At 47.9% G+C, this 20708-nt stretch overlaps 1 protein-coding gene across 1 annotated transcript in view; it reads left to right on the top strand.

Moving 5' to 3' along the window:
• ARPP19 (cAMP regulated phosphoprotein 19) overlaps window positions 1-18857 on the top strand; it is a 45898-nt gene extending 27041 nt beyond the window's left edge. Inside the window, exon 3 of the mRNA XM_078684846.1 lies at window positions 17310-18857. Coding sequence (XP_078540972.1) covers window positions 17310-17480 — 171 coding nt within the window. The 3' untranslated portion in view covers window positions 17481-18857. The remainder of the gene's footprint in view (window positions 1-17309) is intronic.
• The last annotated feature ends 1851 nt before the right edge of the window (window positions 18858-20708 follow it).

Genomic DNA, 20708 nt, shown 5'->3' with positions numbered 1-20708 from the left:
GGCACAGGGAGTCCTACACAAAATAATGAATTGAGCTATAAAACAAAAAAGGTGGATCGTCCCCGCTACCCAAGCCCATTACAACAGCCCAATCAAACAGTGGGTATTTTAAAAGGAGCAAAAGGTCCTGACTAATTTAGCTTAATGAAAGGAGATGCCAACCAACAAGGCAAATTATGATCACAATACCACATTCCAAAGCAGCCAACCCCGAGGATAACCCGCAGGCGATAGCCCTAAACATGAATTATGAAGCTACATCAAAGCACGTAAGGACTCCCCAAAAAATTCATGGCTGTAAGAACTGCCCATGGAACGTGAACGGCTTGGGTTCAAAAGTCAAAGATACTGACTTTGCAGAGTTTATCCTACCGTACAACATACTTCTACTTCAAGAAACTTGTCAGACCATAAACTCACCAATCGCAGGCTACAAATAATATCTCAATCCAGCCATTAAGGACTCAAAACACAGAAGTGCAAAAGGCGGTCTATCGACCTTCATCTCAACAGAAGTCACTTGGAAAGATGAAGTCCTCAACCTCTACTCTCCCTGGATGCCATGCATCACACTCGCAGCTTTGCCCTCAATTAGTTTGGTAATTTTGAACATCTAGCCCACAAGCAAAAGGGGCATAGAATTCACCAACTAATCGCCGCACTTAAAACTCATCTATCCACATGCCAACATATTGACCAGTATTTCAATATGAACTAATTGCATGGTCAAGAACTAGCAAACTGTATACAAGCAGGACAGGGCAACGCAAGCAGACGTGATACTTTAAGCAAGAGATGCGCGGCTTTATTGGATGATCTCTCCCTGCACATGCTAAATGGACGTGACTCTCAAGACAGTCCCGCAGCTTTCACAAGAGTGACGAACAAAACTGGCACCACCATGGTTTTTTTTGGGGGAGGGGGGGGGTTCGCGTGGCGGACCGCGATCTCTTCCCTTCAATTTCCAACTTCCAAATTAAGGACAGCAGAAAGTGACCACTATCCTCAACTTCATATTAACCAACATTCTACAAATGTCTTGGCAAGCCAAGGCTCTTACACTACCAACTCAATCCCACAATTTAAAATGACTTGCATGGAATAAAAAGAACAGACTCCATCATCGAGACCTGTTCCTCCTTATTGGCATCACTGAAAGCAAAGCCACTTCGGATAGAGGCCTGGGAGTAGTTTGTCAATTTAAACATAACATTTTCCAACTTCTCCACCTGCTATAAAGCCCCCGGCATCGTTGAGACAGCCTGGTATACACACAATCGAAGGACAAGAAAAAAGCATCTTAATAAACACTTAAGATCAATGTGAACCCAGGCTCACAACCTACCCAGCACTCTTACAATAACAGCAAAATTGAAAAGAGACTTCAAGTAAATTATGGCGGCAAAGCGAACGTACAATGAACAATTCTGGATGAAAATGCTCCGTGCCAGCAAGCAAAGAAACTCCAAACTGTTTTGGGAAAACGTCAACATTCTATTAAATGGTAAAAACCGACATTTTAATTTGGATATTGTGGAACATGAATGGAAAGCTCATATAGAAGCCACATACAATAAGAAGTCGCACTCAAGCGCACCAAACCCCTAGAAGCAATCTTGATGGTAGCAACTCGGGCAACAAGTCCCAAAATCCAGAAAATAGAGCCTCAAAAGCTAAAAACACCCAGAAATTGGATACTAAAACCCGCTCCCCAACACTGAACCCCCCCCGAACCCTCAAGAGAAGCGCACACTGAAAATCCTCCCAACCCTCAAGAAAAGCAATCGGATGACCAATTTCGGCCGGAATTACGGAAAACAAGTACTGGCCCAACGGAACACCACCTGAAGATCACACAAGCAGGTACTAAACATCATAAAATATCAAAGACCTGATGGGGCCCGGGGCCTAACTCCTTATTTAGAAAAGATCCAACCTTTTGGTCTAGCCACTTAACTTCTCTGTTCATAAACTCCCTTAGACTCTCACCATTCCGGGGGCGTGGCCGAGATGGCCACCAGGACGGACGTGCCTAGCTGAGGCTCTGTGCGAGGGCTTCCACCTCGCTCCTTTCCAAGTAGCCCAGCTGATCACCGACTATGTCCAACGGCGCCGGAACGTACCAGGCATCCACCACTGACTCCTGCGATGGCCATGATACCTTGTAGCGGCTGGAATCTGGCTGTGAGACTGGGGGAACACAAAACGGCAACCGTCCTTTCGGATAATCCCCCTCCACGGCGCCTGAGCTGCTGAGAGCCTGCAATGCTTCCGTGGCCCCGTGGAGGAATTCTGGCACCTCCACGGTGCCCACCCGTCTCCCGTTGGCGGGAGGCCCGATGTACCACGTGGAAACTGATGCAGGCCGCGACTGTTAGGCGGCCTGCCTGACTTTAAAATGGCGGCCCTGCGGCACACACACTGCTGAACCTGACTGAAGTGCCACAAGCAGTGCGACCCTCCCACCCCCTGCCAGAGACCACAGCAACGTATGCCAGGGCTTGGAGACTGCTGAGCACTGATGTTACCACAAGCAACATTCAGGAGAGAACCGGCCTGACTGCACCAGGGATGGCTACCCATAGGCGGCACTATTGACAGCCGAAGACACTGGTACTAACAGAGTGGTGCCACAGCGAGTCCCGGGTGTCAGACTGTGCCAACACCCTCGACGCCAGGAGGGGCTGATTACCAAGTTGGCGCTCGGGCGAGGGAGTGCTGGGAAGGTGCGCTGCGAGTTGCTCCACTGTCAGGGCGGTGGTAGTTCAACATCAGGCGCCAAGTAGAATCTGTTGCGCTGAGCTAGACCATGAGAATCTGCCTGACACGAAGGTCCGCCCCAGCTGCCTGTTGAATTGCCCGCTCCGGCTACCTACTGGCATCCGCAGACTTACCTACATCCCGTCTCCTTCCTGAATACTTCACTGACAAGGGGCATCGACTAGTCACGGCGTCAGGAGACTCATGGTCGCTCAAGCCAGCGCTCCAGCCGGGCGCCAGCACCCGACGTGCTTGCGTGATCCCAGGTGAAAGAATGGGCAAACCAAGGGCGACAGCCCAAGGGGCTACCTCAGACGCTGCCAACAATCACGCCGCGGGGCCCCCTACGGATGATGCCACAACAGACGTCTTCCCCCTCGGCCAAATTGGACAGGGTCCTACTGGCAATAGAGCAATCCAGAGACTATGGAGCAGCAACTGGGCACCCTGACGACTGACATTAGCCTCCTCCGCGATGACCCCCGAAAATTGTCCGACAAGGTCTGGGATAATGAAAAAGCTGTCACTTCCATCCAGCCCATGGTACAGACTCGCCAAGACACAATACAAACGTTGATCGGCCGCATGTCTACTATGGAAGAACGAATCTGCGACTCGGAGAGGCGCTGCAAAATACTCGTCCTGCCAGAAGAAATTAAAACGGCGGATGCAGTGGAGTACATGGAGACCTGGACTAAGTCATTCACGCCCGATGCCGAGCGGTCAGCGTTCTTCTCCATCGAGTGGGCCCATCAGGTCCCACCGCGCCGCCCTGGACCGGGGGCCCCGCCGCGCCCCATGCTGGCAAAATTCCTGCACTTCAGATACCATGATGCAGTGTTAAGGGCGGCCCGCCAGGCTGGGCGCTTCGGGTGGAGAACAGAACCATCATAATCTTTCTTGACTATTCCCGAGCGGTCCAGCGCCAACGGTCGTCCTTCCTGGAAGTGAAAACCGCATCTTACAGCAGAAAAGATGCAATTCCCGCCCGCCTTAAAGTCCTGCATGACGGTGCCACTCACTTCTTCGCGACCCCGGAGGAGGCGCATGACTGGATAGACCAACGCGGTGCCACAGGTCCTCATACAGAGCGTACCCATGAGCAACACACACAGGAATGCCAGGACCCAGAAGACATGATCACAATGACGTAACCGACGGGGCACCGCCATCTCGCTCCCACGCACCCTGATGTCCCCAGACCTAGAACAAATAGTTCAAGAAAGACGGAAAGCTCTGAAGGCCGTGGCGAGCCTCCGCCCCACATCCCCTGCAATGGACATAGAACGGACTCCCCACATATTCACCTCCAGAGGAGGAAAGAGACATTTCTGATACGGACTACCAGGGCAGAACCACATCAGACCATGATGCTCACACACTCCCAATGTGCTGGCGCCTGCCCCACCCCCCTGTCCCCTACATGGCGTCTCCCCAGGGAATGTCTAGATGACTCTCTATTTTCTAGCAAACACAGGCGGACCATATCAGACAGTATTTTAAAGAGAACGCTGGCACTACCACCACGCATGCGACGGAATGAAACGCTTTTGAAGTTGTTATAAGGGGCACATGTATTCAACAAGTCATAGGAGTCCGTCAAGTCTTGGAGCGAGACATAAAAAGAGCAGAGCTAGCCCTGGCCGCTCTTACAAAGGAGACTGACCCAGACAAAGCCACGCAGGCTCAAATTGCTGCCGCAGAAACAGCATATGAAGAGGCTTTAGTATGCTTGCATAGGTATAATTTCGCGGCATGTGCTCACAAAGAAGGTGACAGGGTGGGCAAGTTACTGGTGTGGCTTGCCAAGCTAGATTCGACCTTCCCACCAATCACGGCCACTCTCAATACTCGAGGTATCCTATTATTATACTCCCAAGATTCAATCCTGAGTGCCTTTCAAGAGCACTACGCATCATTGTACGCTAGCCCTGCTCAGATACGTGAGGTGGCCCTCTCCCAATTCCTGGCTCGACACCAGCTTCCCCAGCTAGACCGTGACACCCGTCGAGACCTTGATGACCCAATCCTAGCGACGGAAATCAGACACGCTTTGAAGGCATTGGCTACCCACAACACCCCCAGATTGGAAGGCCTTCCGCTAGAATTTTAACGCACCCTTGCATCCCAACTGGTGCCCCAACTCGAGAGGCAATTCAGAGTGGCCCTTGATGAAGGCACCTTACCCCAATCCATGTGCGAGTCGGTTATAGTGTCTCTTCTTAAACCGGATAGAGACCCCCAACAGCTGGGTTCTTACCAGCCCATAACCCTCCTGCCTGCGGGCTATAAAATCTATGGGGAAATCCTGGCGGATCGATAAGCCACTGTCCTTTTGCAGTTAATCCACCCAGATCAGAATGGATTTGTGCCGAGCAGGAACACTTCCTACAATATCCGGCGGCTGTTCCACGTACAGGACCAGATCCGTGACGGTTTCCCTCATGCGTGTGTCTGATCCTGGATCTGGAAAAAGCCTTTGATACTCTCTCATAGGCATACTTATTTTGGGTCTTGCAACATGAGTGGGACCTCTCCTCCAACCATATACTAGGCTCATATACACCACGCCCACCTCCAGAGTCAGAATAGGCCCCTTAATCTCCGCCTCCTTTTCGGTCCGCCGTGGCACCCCGCAGGGTTGCCTGCTTCCCCCCAACTGTTCGCCATGGCAGCCTGTCTTTGTGCCGTGGTTGAGGAGTGGGGAATTCCGATTGCCAATTCCATCCATACTGTGTCATTATACGCCGATTATGTTATCATATGTCCGGGATATTGCAGCAGACCTCACCCCTACACTATGCATTTTGCAAGACTTTGAACAAGTGGCAGGACTACGAGTTAACTGGTCCAAGTCCAGTTTACATAGACCCAGATCCAGTCAATGCCCGTTGACCTTTCGTGGAGCCCCCAGGCAGTTCGACTGTATCATATGCCGCAAGACATCTACGAAGTTAATTATCCAAAAATGGTGGCAGGCATTAGATCATCCATACACTTCTGGAAAGATCTCTCACTTGCAGTCATGGGCAAGACCGCGATCGCCAAAATGATCCTAGTCCCAAGACTCCTATATCTCTCCCCCAACCTCCCAGTGGTTCTCCCCCCCCCCCGCCTCCCCCGCCCCGCTCGTTTTTCAGCAAGCTAGATGCCCTGCTAGGGACCATTATCTGGGGCTCTGGCCGCCGGCGTATTGCCCTGGCAAAGTTGCAGTTACCTCTCGACCAAGGAGGGCTAGCTGCGTCATCCTTTGACGCTTACTTCCTGGCCACCCAATTACAATGAGTGTCCTGCTGGACAGCGGGTCTCTGGCGTAAAGAGAACTGACCACTGCGGCTGGACAACTTCAAACCCCCGCCAACCATCGCATGCTTCTACCAGGCGCTGCTCCCCCCCCAACCGACCAAGCCACTTCAACTGTTGACGGGGCACGTCTGTCTCGCACACATCTACAGAATGAATCGTGCGGCGCCCCCGAACTCCCCTCTCCTGCTGTTGGTAGGGCTGCCCAAAGGTCGCACACACTACACGGAGAGGATGTTGCACTTAGACGGAACACGCCCTGACAGAAGTTGGGGCACTCTATTTTGATTGGCAATTGCAGACGTTTGAGGCACTCGTGAATGGCTTTGAGCTCCCTAGGGGACAGTTCTTGCTGCATAGGCAGTTCTTAAATGACTGTCGTAAACATTGGCGCACAATTGAGGAAGAACTTCCCCCACCCCCGCACCCGGTCCTCCACGCAATCCTACAGATGGGCCCAGGGCAACACCTAGTTACTTGGATATATAAAGCCATAAAATCTCTTAAGCAACCCACACTTGCATCCTCGGGGAACAATGGGAAGCCGACTTTCGCAGGCCTATACATGATAGGAATGGGTCAAAGCACTAGCATACACCAAGAAGGAATCCCGCAACTACCGCTTAAAAAACATACAATTGCATGTCCGGCATCGGGCATATCTCACTCCTGCAAAGCTCCAGAAGTATTTCCCCGATGGTACCTTCGCCTGCCTTAGATGTCAGGAGCCCGCTGTTTCATTTTTTCACATGTGGGACTGTTCGTCCCTCCACAGCTACTGTACTGGTGTACTGTCCATACTACCCGTGGAACTGTCACAGGACTTCGGGACCGCTACACGTGGGAAGCTAGCGCCCTTGGTATCGGTAAGCGTCACAAGCACATGAAAGTTGAAATGCGCTTTGCCTCCTTACTGCTCCTCCTGGCCAAACTGTGCATAACTATGCATTGGAAGGCACCTGGCGGCCTGGGTGGGTGCTGGCAAGAAGTGGGGTGCAGCGGAAGAGGGAATACTGCGAGGGGAGGAAGCTCAAGGAATTCGCAAGCATCCAATATCCATGCCATGGGCCATGCTACTTCACTCCTTTACACATGAAATGGCGACAGTGGTGGAAATGTGGGGTGGTGGTTCCCCTAGACTCCCTATAGCCCCAGAGGATGCTTGGGAGGGTATTCAACGGGCCCAAACACCCATCGGGTCTGACCTAATGGCTACCAACAACCTATCACTGCACTGCAGCTCCTAGCATTGCCCCTCCCCAATCCGCTTCGGCACAATTACATCATGATATCCCACAATAGTGCAGCTCTCAGGCGTTCACATACATATAACCACAGCATAGGACACAGTGCATCCCAGTTTTTCTACCCCAAGTTTATTCATTTTTAGAATAACGCTGATATTTCAGAGCTCATGTGCGGGGAGCCAATGCACCTCACAACCCCAGCTTGACGCGGCGAGTAACATATGGGAAGGTTACCTGTATATGGACACAGACCCGTGAGGGTCGTCACCAATTAATAGACTGCGTGACGGGGCTAAACAACCTTCAACCAATATGCTATTATGTCACAGTATTAAGTCTCCGTGTGGGATCACTTGTATGCCAAATCCATCCGCAATAAAAGATGTGATGTATGTAATAATATAAAATACCAATAAACATGTTTTACAAAAAACTCTCACCATTCCAGATTCTTGGCGGGGAAGCATCTTACAACCCATATTCAAATCTGGGGCATCGTTCTGATCCATCCAATTACAGACTGATAGCGCTCCTAGATGTTGAGGCAAAAATCTATGCATCAAACTTGTTGGCAGACCTAGAGGAGTGGGAAAACGCAAACTGGATTCTGGGCGGGGACGGGCACTCTACCGGACATATCTGCAGTTACCCTCTTGGCCAATCAAGCTATTGCCAAATCAAACTTCCTTTACGTGTGCTTTGTAGATCTCAAAACAGCATCATAAAGTGCCCAGATCCTAGCCCTGGGCAAAAATGAAATCTTGGGGAGCTCCCACAAAATTGTTAGACAATCCTCAATCTTTACACAAAAACATGGCTCCAAATAAAAAAGGGGGACGGGCGAAGTCTAACCAATACAATTTTGACCATCAGCGGTTTAAAATGGGGGCGTCCTGGCTCCTTGTCTATTTAACATCTACACATCTGATTTAGAGAACAACCTTCGCTCAATACAAGGGGACCCTCCAAAATTGTGTAATGTCCCAATAGCAAGCCTTCAATATGCTGAGGACCTCGTCCTACTCTCCCAAACGCCTCGAGGCTTACTGCGGCTGATCATCCAACTAGCAGAATACATTGCTCAATTAGTACTCCACCTCCAAAAAATTGAACGTAGTGTGCTTTTCCAGTACCCACAAAAAACATCCTAATTTCACCTTGACAGTAAACCCCTTGTCCCAGGTGGATATATATAAATACCTGAGGGTACTACTAGACTGCTATTTCAACTACAAGCAACACCTTGACCTATGGCAACTAAAAGCAAAACTGCTATTTGCATTTAAAATCCTGTAGAAAAAACTTTGCAATTGTTCAACAAATCGCCTATTAAAGGTCATAGCAGCAAAATTCTTGCCATCCATTTCGTATGAATGGGAACTGTTAAAGACTAAGGACTCGACTGTCTTAAACTCTGCACAAACTAGCCTTTAAAAAAAAACAAAAAAAACTTTCAATTCCATGTTACATTACTCCAGCCCAGATAAGATTGGAATTTGATTAAAAAAAAACATATGCCAACCGGACAAGGAGTCCTGGTCCAATATTACTGGAGAATGAGGGCAGCGGAGGATAACTCTTTAGCCCATCTTTGTTGGCAAGAGATCGAAAAGCAATCCAGGTTAACCAAGTCAGTATATCCAGTTTTAAAACCATCCTTTTCAGAATGAAGGGACACTTGACTCACAATATCGGCCTATTCTGAGTTCAAACAAACAGCCAATAAAGCCATCAAGCAACAATCCCTGTTAATAGCTAAATCCTCCTTGGCCTTCAAAACACACACGTGGGCGGTGATGCCATCTTACAAATTCCTGAAACCCAAATCGTACCCGTTAGAACATTTCTCAAAACCGAATAAGTGGAATCTGATCCTATTAAGAGTGGGATCCTACCGATCCACAGACCTTACTCCAAAATGGAAACTGACCTGGCCGACAAAGGTATGCTGCCTTTGCGGTCATGGAGATGAGTCACTACTCCACCAGTTATGCATCTGTCCGGTGATACTAGACATTTGGAATACTCTTATTGCCAACATTGAGGAGAGAACAAATAAGGACTTGCAGAGCCGCTGTTATAAAATGCCTAGGAGGCTTGACTGTCTTATTGGCATGCAAGGCAGTCAAATTCTTGAACCTAGAAGCAATTGAACTAGAAAAGGGCGATAGATGAACTGTGCTCAACTTTGCAGGATCGTCTCGTTCACCTAATTTAAATTCTGCAACCCATAGCACTAGCACTGGACTACACCCCGGGAAACTATGCATGCTTGTGTAGAGTTTAAACCATATCCGTCAGAAGTTTGCTTTCCTTGCAGGGCTGGACAGTACATGCTGGAATACACTCCCAACATTATTTTATTGTTTATTGTAATTTTAAACCAGTACAATTGTTTCATAATCAGGCGGTGTGTCCCACCCTTTTATGATGTTATAGAAATCTGATAAAAGTATCTTTCTTCTGGTGAAGGACTTGCTTTTTACAAACTGCAATCTGAGCTACAGCATGATACTTTTTCCTGGATTCACATACGCTGTATTAAAACTTCAATTGTGGGTTCTAAATCATCCCCAGAGCCAGTGGTACCCATTATCAAGATGTTATGTTTCAAAGATTGTGTATTGGAAGACGGAGTTTATTCAACAAGGTAACTAGATGGATAGCTCACTGGGGCTCACGGCAAGATGGCCTCACTGCTGTGAGGCTCTGCCTGACCGTGCCACTATCCGTCTAATATCTGCTTCATCCGGAGTGCCTGTCGCTCACTGCTGGACGGAGTGACCTTCCTCTTGCCGGCTGCCCGCGATCCTGCTGTTTGTAGCCCTGCGGGACACTTCTTTCAAGCTGAATGCGCCTCACACCTTCGGCCCCCGGGAAGCGGAAGATGGTGGCCGGTAGCCTATGGTAGGCCTTCCTGCTGTGTGAGGCTTCTGCATGCTACTCTCTGCTGTGTCCCTCATCGCGCACTGAGGGGCTGAGACCTGCGGCACCTGGTGAGCTCCTGGCTGCGGAGAATATCCCCGACACTGGTGCAACTTTGGAACGGCCCTCGTGTATGTGACGGATGGGGGTGGATTTACTGCGGTGCGGCTGCAAGTGGTGATGCCCGAGGGGAGACCGGACGGTGCACTTGTGGAGGCAGTGTGTCCTCCCCTGGTAGGAAGCGGAACAGTTGCTGGAGACTCGGTGCGCCCGTTGTCGCTGGTGCAGTGAGTGGGGTTGGGGCCCGTCGGAGGCTTGGGCTGCGGAGGCGGGGTCGTGCTTTGTGACGGGCCCGCCCTGTGAGCGCGGGCCTTCCATCGGTGTACTGTCTGGCAGGGACTTTGCGGACGTGCCTGCGTCCCGGGACCTGTCTGGTGGCCCCATAGATTAGCTCCTGGCGGTGGAGCCTGTACTGAGGCGCGTATATTATAGCCCCCGGGTCTCTTGAATGTAGCATTGGTAATAGGCCGTAAATCCCTGGCCTAGATTTGAGTGTGCACGAACATTGGGGCAGGCTTGGCCGCGAGGTATTTCATTGCTCCTGGGCCCTCCCTGCGGTGTATATTGGACTACACTGCCACGCTCCTGCGATATCCTAGGATCTGCACAGCCTGCTTACTGGATTGCTCAGTGGTTCCTGCACGGCTGAGGGCTTCTCTGGCGGGAGACCTCTGGCACTGGTCGAGGCCTTGCGACGTAACCCCTGTAGGCCTTTGGGGTGGTCTGTCAAAAATTTCTTTACCCTACTTTGAGCCTTCTGATCCAGTTTGTGCCTCAAATTTGCTCTTGCTCTCCCCACGTCAATTCTCACGTATTGCACTGGGACGCCATTTAAAACTATGGGGAGGATGGATAAGTCTCAGCCACGTCTTACCTTCGAGTCGCGAAGGGCCCCCAAGACTCCGCAGAAAGCTGCTTCTGACTCTGATGCACACACGGACGGCCCCACCACATTAGAATCCACATTGGTAGCCATCGCACCTTGCAATCTATTGAGGGCGCGATGGCTGCGGTGAATCATCGGCTTGACCACATGTCATCTCCACTTGAGAAACCGAATGCCCACATGGGGGAGGTGGAACAAAGGGTCTCTGCGGCAGAAGATGGCCTGACTACGGTTTCTGACAACTTAAAATATGGAAAAAGTCTTATCAGTTATCCAAGCAAAGTATGAGGACTTAGAAGTGCGGTCCCGGCGCAATAACCTCCGTATCACTGGGCTGCCGGAATCTATAAATGTGGGAAAGATGGGGACTTTTATTGAGCACCTTATCTCTGATATCTTTGGCACAGAACAACTGTCCAGCATGTTCATAGTGGAGCGTGCTCATCGCTCTTTGGCTGCGCAGCCGGTCCGGGGGCTCCTCCTCGCCCTTTCATAGCCAGTGTCTTGAACTATAGGGACTGTGACACCATCTTGCGCCTGGCTAGGGAGAGGGGCACTATTGTTCATCAGGGCAACACCTTAGCCTTTTTTCCTGATTTTACAGTTGCCGTCCAGGCTGCCAGGAGGGAATTTGGCACTGTGAAACAGTTTTTGAGGAATGAGGGGTTCCCCTACGCTATGTTGTATCCAGCCCGGCTTCGCATAGGTGCTGCGGACGACAGCGATTTTCTCCTCCCCGAAGGCCGCAATGGAGTGTGCCAAGCAGCTGAAACGTAGGAAACTTGACTCTGCGGCAGCACCCGAGGATGAAGAGTAGTGGGGCACTCTGTAACCTGTATACTGTCTGATGAGATCTTTGTTTTATTTGCTTATTGTTCATGATGCGATGTTCGCATGGTCTCATTGATCTCATGCTCATTTACTGTCTACACTTATGATGATTCTCTTGAGAGATGCCAATGTTTAGCATAGCTGTCGCCTTCAAACTGGCTCGGCAGCCTTTTTACTTTTGTGATAGATCCGCCGCCACTTGGCTAGCTGCCAGCTGTGTGAGCTCTTTGGACAGGGTTCCGCTCATTTTGTACGACTCTTGTGCCTTTGAACTGCAATACTTAATACTGTCTGCTTCTCCTAGGCCACAGTAAGCTCTGGTCCAGTAAAGTGGTGGAGTATTGGTTATGGTATGCATTGCTCTAACATTGTTTTGCTCGGTCGACTCCTACTCTGTGGGAGGGTCGCGTCTCTTTGCCCCCCGCATATGGGTGTACCCCAAATCTGTTTTGTTTTTGTTGTTGGGTGGGGGGCTTTGGGTAGGGTGTTGGGAAGGCTTTGACATGGTTGGGGTGCTGAAGTGGGCTGGGGGTGTTTAGGGTGGGGATGGTGGAATATTTCTGGACCTCTCCTAGGCGCATAATCTGTGTGTATGCCATTAGTCACCGCCTGTTGTTCAATTCACGATCTCTTGTCAGGTGTCTACCTCTGTTGATGTTATGCAATGAGTAACGTTTTAAATTTCTCACCTGGAATATACGCAGCCTTAACATGCCAAAAAAGATTAGGATGATGTTTGCGTGTCTGGATCGTATGGGAGTGCATGTCTCCCTTCTACAGGAAACTCATTTGACCACAGATTCGGCAAAAAGAATAGGTACGCGATTGGCGAGTGTGAGAGCGTTGTCCTCCTACTCACTTTATCCTAGGGGGGTGTTAATCTTACTGCATGGCCGATTGGGTGGTGAGTGTGCTACTGGTAAATATTTATGGGCCCAATATTGACGACCCCTCGTTCTTCTGACGTGTGGCACAGAATATCATCGTTTCCACCTGCAGCATTCATTTGGGGAGATTTCAATTTGTGTTTAGACGTCACTAATGGATAGGCATGGCGTCGGTGAGGCCCGGAATAGGACTCTTGGACGCAGGCCACTTGCATAATGTGTGGCGCCAATGTCATCCCATCGATCGGGAGAGCACTTTTGCTTCGTCTGTGCATAGCCCTTGGTCCCGCATTGATTTCTGGCTTGTTTCGGAGGTGGTCTGCACCTAGACGGCAAAGGTATCTCTCGAGGCCCGCTCCTTAAGTCTACTCTCCCATACTCCTTGAAATACAACTTCCGGAGTATCAATCACCGCCTTTTGCGTGGCGGCTTCAACCTTCTGAGCTCAAAGACCCGGTATTTCAGCAGTCTATGGCCATTAGAAATTATTTCACAGAAAATGAAGTCACTGTGGACAGTGCTGGTGTTCTCTGGGAGGCCTTTAAGGTCCCCATCCGAGGTGCCTGTATCAGGATACAGTCCGGTGTTCTGTGGGACATTCGGCGAATGGTAAGGAAGCTGGCGGGCGACATCTCAAAATTGGAACGTGCCTTTTGATTTGGACCCCTCCACCGCCAAATTAGCAGAAATAAGAGCTAGTTACGGAGCACAATGAAACTATGGACCAGGAATTGCTGCATTGTTCGCGGCGCAGAACTGCTAGATACTATGGCGAGGGTGGACGGCCTAGCAGTTCCCTTGCTCAAAAACTCAGAGCCACGATGCCAGGAGGCTATCACTGAGCTAATTGATGGTAATGGTGAGCCCCGACACTCGACTGAAGAACTCTGTTTGAGATTGTCTTAAAGTTCAACGCGGATTTATACGCTGATAGAGAATCCCCATCTACTGAGGAGACACATGACTATCTAGATGATGTGGCTCTAGGGTGGCTGTCCATCGGGAATATCTGGTGTAGCCCTTTGATGAGGAGGATGTGAAGGAAGCCATTATGTCCCTGCCAACTTGTAAGGCCGCTGGTCCAGATGGCTTGCCGAGCGAATTCTATAAAGCTTATGCGGCAGCCCTGGCTCCTAGGTTATTGGCAGCCTACGCAGAGGCTTATGAAACTGGGATCTTTCCGCCCGCCCTTCAGGAGGCCCTCATTGTCACCTTACTAAAACCAGACAAACCGCCCAATCAGTGCGGGCCGTATCGCCCTCTCTCGATTATCAACATAGATACGAAGATCTTAGTGAAAATGATTGCCATTAGGCTACAGCCTCTAATACCCCTAATAGTACTGCCGGATCAATCCGGTTTTGTCATGGAACGTTCCACAACTCATAACCTACGCACGCTGTTCTCCACACTACACTATTTTGAACCTGATTTCCAGGCAGTTTCTGTGCTGCTTGATACTGCAAAAGCTTTTGACTCTGTGAACTGGTCTTAAATGTTCACTGTACTAAGTTGGATGTCCCCCCCCCCCTCCTGCCCCCCCCCTTCCTCCTTCGTGCAATGGCTTAAGGTTCTTTACAGCGGGCCGGTTGCTCGGGTGAGGGTCTACTGTACGGGGTCATCCTGGTTTCCTATTGAGAGGGGCACTCACCAGGGTTGCCCCTGTCCCCCATGTTTTTTTCTCTGGCTCTAGAGCCCCTGGCATGTAAACTGCGCCAAAAATACTCCGCTGCAGCATTGAGGTTTCGACAGCACCCATTGATTCTCTTTATATGCGGACGACATGATGCTTTATGCCCGAGAACCCTCTGTGTATCTGTCCCCGTTACTTAGGGAGTATGTCCAGTTTGAAAGATTCTCGGGACTCTGAATTAATTTGTCCGACTCGTGGTCTTTCCACTTACTGGACGCACCAAAGAAATAGAACTTGACTTTCCACTATCCTGGACCTTCGACACCTTGAAATATCTGGGAGTGTGGATACATCGAGATCCTGCCGTGGTTTTGATTATGCGGATTTATGAGCAGGCCGAAAGGTGGTCACATCTTCCCCTATCATTGGCAGATAGGACAGCAGTTATAAAAATGTTTTTTTGTTTTTTTTTGCCTAAGATGCTATATTTCTTAATCCGCATACCCATAAAATTGAATATAGTGCTGTTCCGCATCCTACATTCTGCCCTATTAACCTTGGTGTGGGGAGGGAAACCACTCCGATGTAGATGGGAATTACTAGTGCAGCCATTTGATCGAGGGGGGGTTTTGATGCTCCGGATCTACGTCTCTTATCTATGCGCACAAGCACACTTTGCACATTACTGGCAGTTCCCACAGCGCTTCCAGCCTCACGTGGCTATTGAAACTGATGCTGTTCTTCCCGTCCCATTGCAGGCGATGGTCTTTTCAGGCGGCTCGGGTGGTCCGACGACTCGACTGAGATAAATACTCCTTTATGCACGTCATGGGCATGGCGGGCACTGGCGTCCAGAGCTCAGTTGTCCTGTTTGTATGCTCCATTACTGCCTCTAGCATCTCATCCGGATATATCTGCGGCGTGGGAGGATTCTTCCCTGAAGGAGTTGTCGGTTGCGGGCATCACCAGGATTGGGGTTTTATACAAGGGGGCCTGTTTTAAAATGCTGTGCGAGACTCTGAATTGTGCAGACCGCAGTTTTATGTTTAACTTCAAATATGTCAGACTTCGTCAGGCCATCCGTGCAGTATATCCTGAGTATCCTGCGGAGCCCACCGTGCTTCGTGCACTGCAGGACTTGATGACGGATGGGAGTCGCAGAGGGATCATTACTAAACTCTATAACTCCTCTCTGCGGGAACGAGATCAGGAGACGCACCCATCATGCCTGCGCTGGCAGGCTGCGATGGGCAACCCTATTACGCCGGAGGTTTCAACGGCGTGCTGTCAACTTACAGGTCGTCTCACAGCCAATTGGAACCTCAGAATAATTAATTTTAAGTACCTGCATCGGGTATATTATATAGTTTATGCCCTAAGTAAGTGCCTTATTTCTGTGGATGGTGGAATTATGTATAGTTGATCCTGTGGAGGATCCACAGAGTTGACAGATCTGAACATGAGATCGATTAGATGGCTATCAATGGTGGTACATGCTCTCCTGTATTAAAAAGTGAAGGTTATCGAGTTCCAAATGCAGATCGGGTATCACTCACTGGTCCACGAGCTTCTGTGTATCATGACCGTTCTAACAGGGACTGTGCAAATACTCCAATAGGGGGGCTCGCAGCCCCTTTTCCCTGAGCCTCCAAAGACCCCCATTTTCCAGGGCCGATATTTTTACAAACATGAGCTTTGTTGGGATATGTTCCTTTTGTTTAGCTTGGGTTGTGGCACTGGTTACTTTGCGCAGACTATAACACGTGCCTTCTACTGAATGAGAGTGGAATTTCTCGATTGCGGTGACCTTTAGCACCAGAAGGGACAATTCTTCTAAGCCTTTCCATTCCCCCATGCATTTAGATTTCCCCGCTGTCCACCCACCCCACCCCAATAGCTGTCGAATGCCTTTGTTGGCTTTTTTATGGCCCAGCATGTTATGATTTTCTGGGATATTAGATCGGCGTCTAGTTCCTTCTAATTAGAATGCGAAGATCTGCTTTACCACCAAAATAAATGTCATTAATCAATCTCCAGTCTTTTCGGATGGCATGAGAAGCAGGCCTGGGTGGTAAAGTCTCATGGGTGCCCAATCTTTTTCAGAGCCTTAGTTAACTCACTGTTAACTCATTTAGCTAGACCTCATGAGTTATTGAGTGTAATGTCTTGTACAAAACTCTACTTCCACATGACAACCCACCATCCCATATTGGCTTATTTTTTTATCAAACTGTTTAATGGCACAAATTATGAGATGCTGAAGAGGCTTGCATGTACTGGGGATGGGGTGGGATTTAGTAGTTGGGTGGTGCTGGGCAAAACGCACTAACGCCAACTGAGCTGTTTGTCTGCCATAACGTAAGGTTAAAGGTTGGCGATCTTGGGGCTAACTATATAGGACTTGGTATACAAGATGAGTACCATGCATGGGGGATACTTGTACTAATTTTCTAATTAGTATTTTTCTCCTTCGTGTTAATGTAAGCCTCCAGGTCTTCGTGATAACTGCACTGTACTAGAATTTCAGTGTAAAGTCAATAGTTTAAAAAAAAATGTTTTATTCCCTTTATATATTTAGATTTCGTTATATTAGACTATGATGAAGTTTTAAAAGGAAGATTCTAAAGAAAATTAACCAAATATGTTTGCATTACGGACGATTTGGGAACAGCACAAATGATTTAATGATTCTATCTATCATCTCAGTTGTAACTTATATAAAAAAGGGTCTGAGTGATTTCGAACGACTTGCGCTAATATTGTTTTTTGTTTTGCAGCAAAAATACTTCGATTCCGGAGACTACAATATGGCAAAAGCAAAGATGAAGAATAAACAGCTTCCTACTGCCACTGCTGACAAGGCAGAGGTCACTGGAGATCACATTCCTACTCCACAGGACCTTCCACAGAGGAAACCTTCACTTGTTGCAAGCAAATTGGCTGGCTGATAATAGAACCTTAATTGCATGAATCCTTCCATTCCCGTCATTTGTTATTAACGTTCATTATTTCTCAGCTTTTTTTCGTACACTAAATTACTGAGACTGACATCTTTGCAGGTAAACGGTAGCATGTGCTGCTATTGTGAGGGAGTGATGAGAGTAACGTGTAGTACTTGGGCTAGTTGTTAAAGAGAACAATGCACTGAAAATGGAAATGTTTTGTTAAGGTAATGTAAATCTACTTGAAAATTAAATGTACATAATTTCTATTTCCTAGTGTAGGAATAGAACCGGCAATTGAGTTCAGCGGCTTTTACCATTTTTAATGTCTGCTTTCCTTGTTTTCAATATGCTTACAATGTACTCGTTTTTTCTTTGCTTAGCTTCTGTTTTTGTAAAGATAAAATGTAGGTTTGGACCACTGATTCTAGTTGGAGGTAAAGCATGTGTTAAAATAGACTGGGTTCTAAAAGGTTTATTTCTCTGCTCGGTCAGACCTTTTAACTTGAATGGCCTTAAAACCTGTTTCAGCTTTAACAATACACATTGACTTGGGCAATATTTGCCCATTCTGGCGTAACCTTTTGTGAACCTGGTGCTCAATGAAAACAGCTTTTGAAACTGGTATTTCTTTCATTTGTGTAGTATAGAATGCTCTTCTGTTGAAGATGTGAATGAAGTGTGCATGTGCATAGACTGTTCAATTCACTCTTGTGCCATTTTGTAAATACAATAGTTTTGCACAGATTTTTGCAAATGTGTAATTTTTATAGTTTTAAATAAGCAGCATGTGTCATCCTTGTATGAATGTGGGCACATGGCACGAGTGTAGCCACATTCTGTGAATACCTGTAATTAATAAAACCCCATAGCAGGAACACTTTGAATTAAGATGGGAATGAACTGCTAAATTCACTAACTGGAAATCACTGTAGTTTCACCTTGAGGATGCTCCAAAATACTGTACTCCTTGCATATTCACAAAAGAGGGCTCCAACTAATAATGCATTGCTTGTACTTCTGTTAATCCGCTTTACTGGGCATTTATAATCAAAATGCCTTGGTTTGCTGATTGTTTTTGAGGCTGCTCTTCTCTCAGTGCCAGGAACAAAAATGCTGTTTTGTACATTGGTTAATATTAGTCTACGATGCTGCTAAGAGGCACTGTTTTACTTCACATTTAAGAAAACCTGAAATGTGGTAATCATACTGATAACTGGCTGAAACCAATATTCTGGTTTATTGCCGATATCCGCAGTTAATAGGTGTTCAACTGTGCCACATCTTTTGGCTTGAATTGGGTTTATTTATTATAGATATTTAAACAAAAAATGTGCTGCTGAATTTAGTTTCATGGATAATTCAATAAACATTAATGCAGTTCTACTTGTCACTTCTTTAGTGTAAAATATTTACTTGTATCCTCCCATTCAATGACCTAAAAGGAGTTCTCTATATGTATACACTATATGCATTCATTGAATGTTTTCTGAGATTAAGTGTTTTTAATGATTTTTTTTAATGCTTTTAGTTTTTCAGACTCTTCTGATTAGATATGCTTTTATTGGTCAGGGTATGTTTTTTATAGCCTATTCATGTAAAGAAAGAAATGTGATCTTGTATGATACAGGTTTACCTTGCTTCCAGCACCTTATGCTACAAATTATTTCAGTTTCTTTCCAGTATTGGGTTTTACTTATGTTCACATCCATGAGGCATTCCCTGGTGTCTGGTTGTGACTCCCAGTTATTGATAATAGCTACAAATAGTACAAACCTTCCTGAAAGGCTATATATTAATGTCTGTTCATCAGCACATTTGCTTTGTTAGTTCGAAAGCATGCCAACGCCAACTTTTGATGTGAATGTGCTGTAAACATTTCTAACCTATAGGCCGCTTTAGTTCACATTTCTGCCAATTTCATGTAGAATGTAATCCATGGGGAGTGCTGCACTGTATTTGAAATAGTTTTACATGGAACAATTTTTAAATATTTTCCACTTGATTTCTATTGTCTGCTCCTCAGCGCAGCTTTCTAGCCTGTGAGTTTTTGAGTGTTTGGGACAAGAGAAGGAATTTAGTTCTATGTGCAGCCAATAGACCCCTTTCTCAGCCCACATAAAGCCCAACTACACTGCTTTTTAGGTTTTGCCTGGCGAAAAGATGCGCTCTGCGCATCTTTTTCGCGCAGGCGAAAACCTAATGAGAACTGTAGTGTGGGTTTGGGTCGGCCCTCGTCATTCATTGGCTGGCTCCATAAATGGAGCCTAGCCATTGGACGAGGGGCCTGTCCGTCAATGCCGGACCAGATTCGGGGGCGTTCCCGAGATTCTTTGGCTTTTGCCGACGTCACGCTACGTCAGCCGAAAGCCGATTCTCGGGAACGCCCCCGAATCTGGTAAGGCACTAGTGGCACCCCGAGCGCTCTGCCGCCTCCTACTACGGTGCAAACGCTGCCTCCCTGATTGCCGCCGCTGCCCGGGGCCGAGAATAACATGAGGACCTCGCCGGGCCCGCGGAGAGCAAGAACGAAGGAGCTGCCCTCCCATTGGCTGAGGCGGTCGAGCCCCCTCAGTGCCGCCGCGCTAGGAGTGGTTCTCGAGCCGCCGCGTCATCGCTGGAGCCGTGCTGCGATTGGCCGCAGCTTCGGTCCGGGATTGAGGGCACCCGCCTTCACTTTCAAATTCCCCCGTGAGACATCAGCCCAAAAACACGATGATAAAAGAAGTTGGTCGTTTGTTGTAAGGCATTGATTGCGCACAGAAGCTGAGACTTATTTATGACGATAATAATAGATTGTAAACGTGGCTGTTTTATTAATATGTCCTAACATTCACACTATTAGCCTGGATGTGAATATATCCCAGTTCGTGCACGTTTCTGCCGTAAGTCAGGGCTCGAAAAATCCAAAAAATGGTACTAGTCCTGCAGGACTAGTACCTTAAAAAATGTCCTCGACCTAACTGCAACCTTCTTGACCTTCGTCTCTGAAAGCGGAGCAAATGTGACAAGATAACAAGATTTAAAGGCATCTTTATTGCTCATTAACTTTGTGAGCAATAAAAATGCCTTTAAATCTTGTTATCTTGTCACATTTGTTCAGTTTTCACAGACGGAGGACAAAAGTTGGTTTGTTTTCCTACTCGCCAGAAAGGGCGAGTAGGACCTAAAAACAGCTCGACCTTGTTAAATTTAGCTCGACTATGCGAGCGGTCGAGTACAATTTTCGATCCC

This window comes from Lissotriton helveticus, chromosome 3_2 (genome assembly GCF_964261635.1).
Source record: "Lissotriton helveticus chromosome 3_2, aLisHel1.1, whole genome shotgun sequence".
NCBI lineage: Eukaryota > Metazoa > Chordata > Amphibia > Caudata > Salamandridae > Lissotriton > Lissotriton helveticus.
This window is presented reverse-complemented; position numbering and strand designations above follow the sequence as displayed.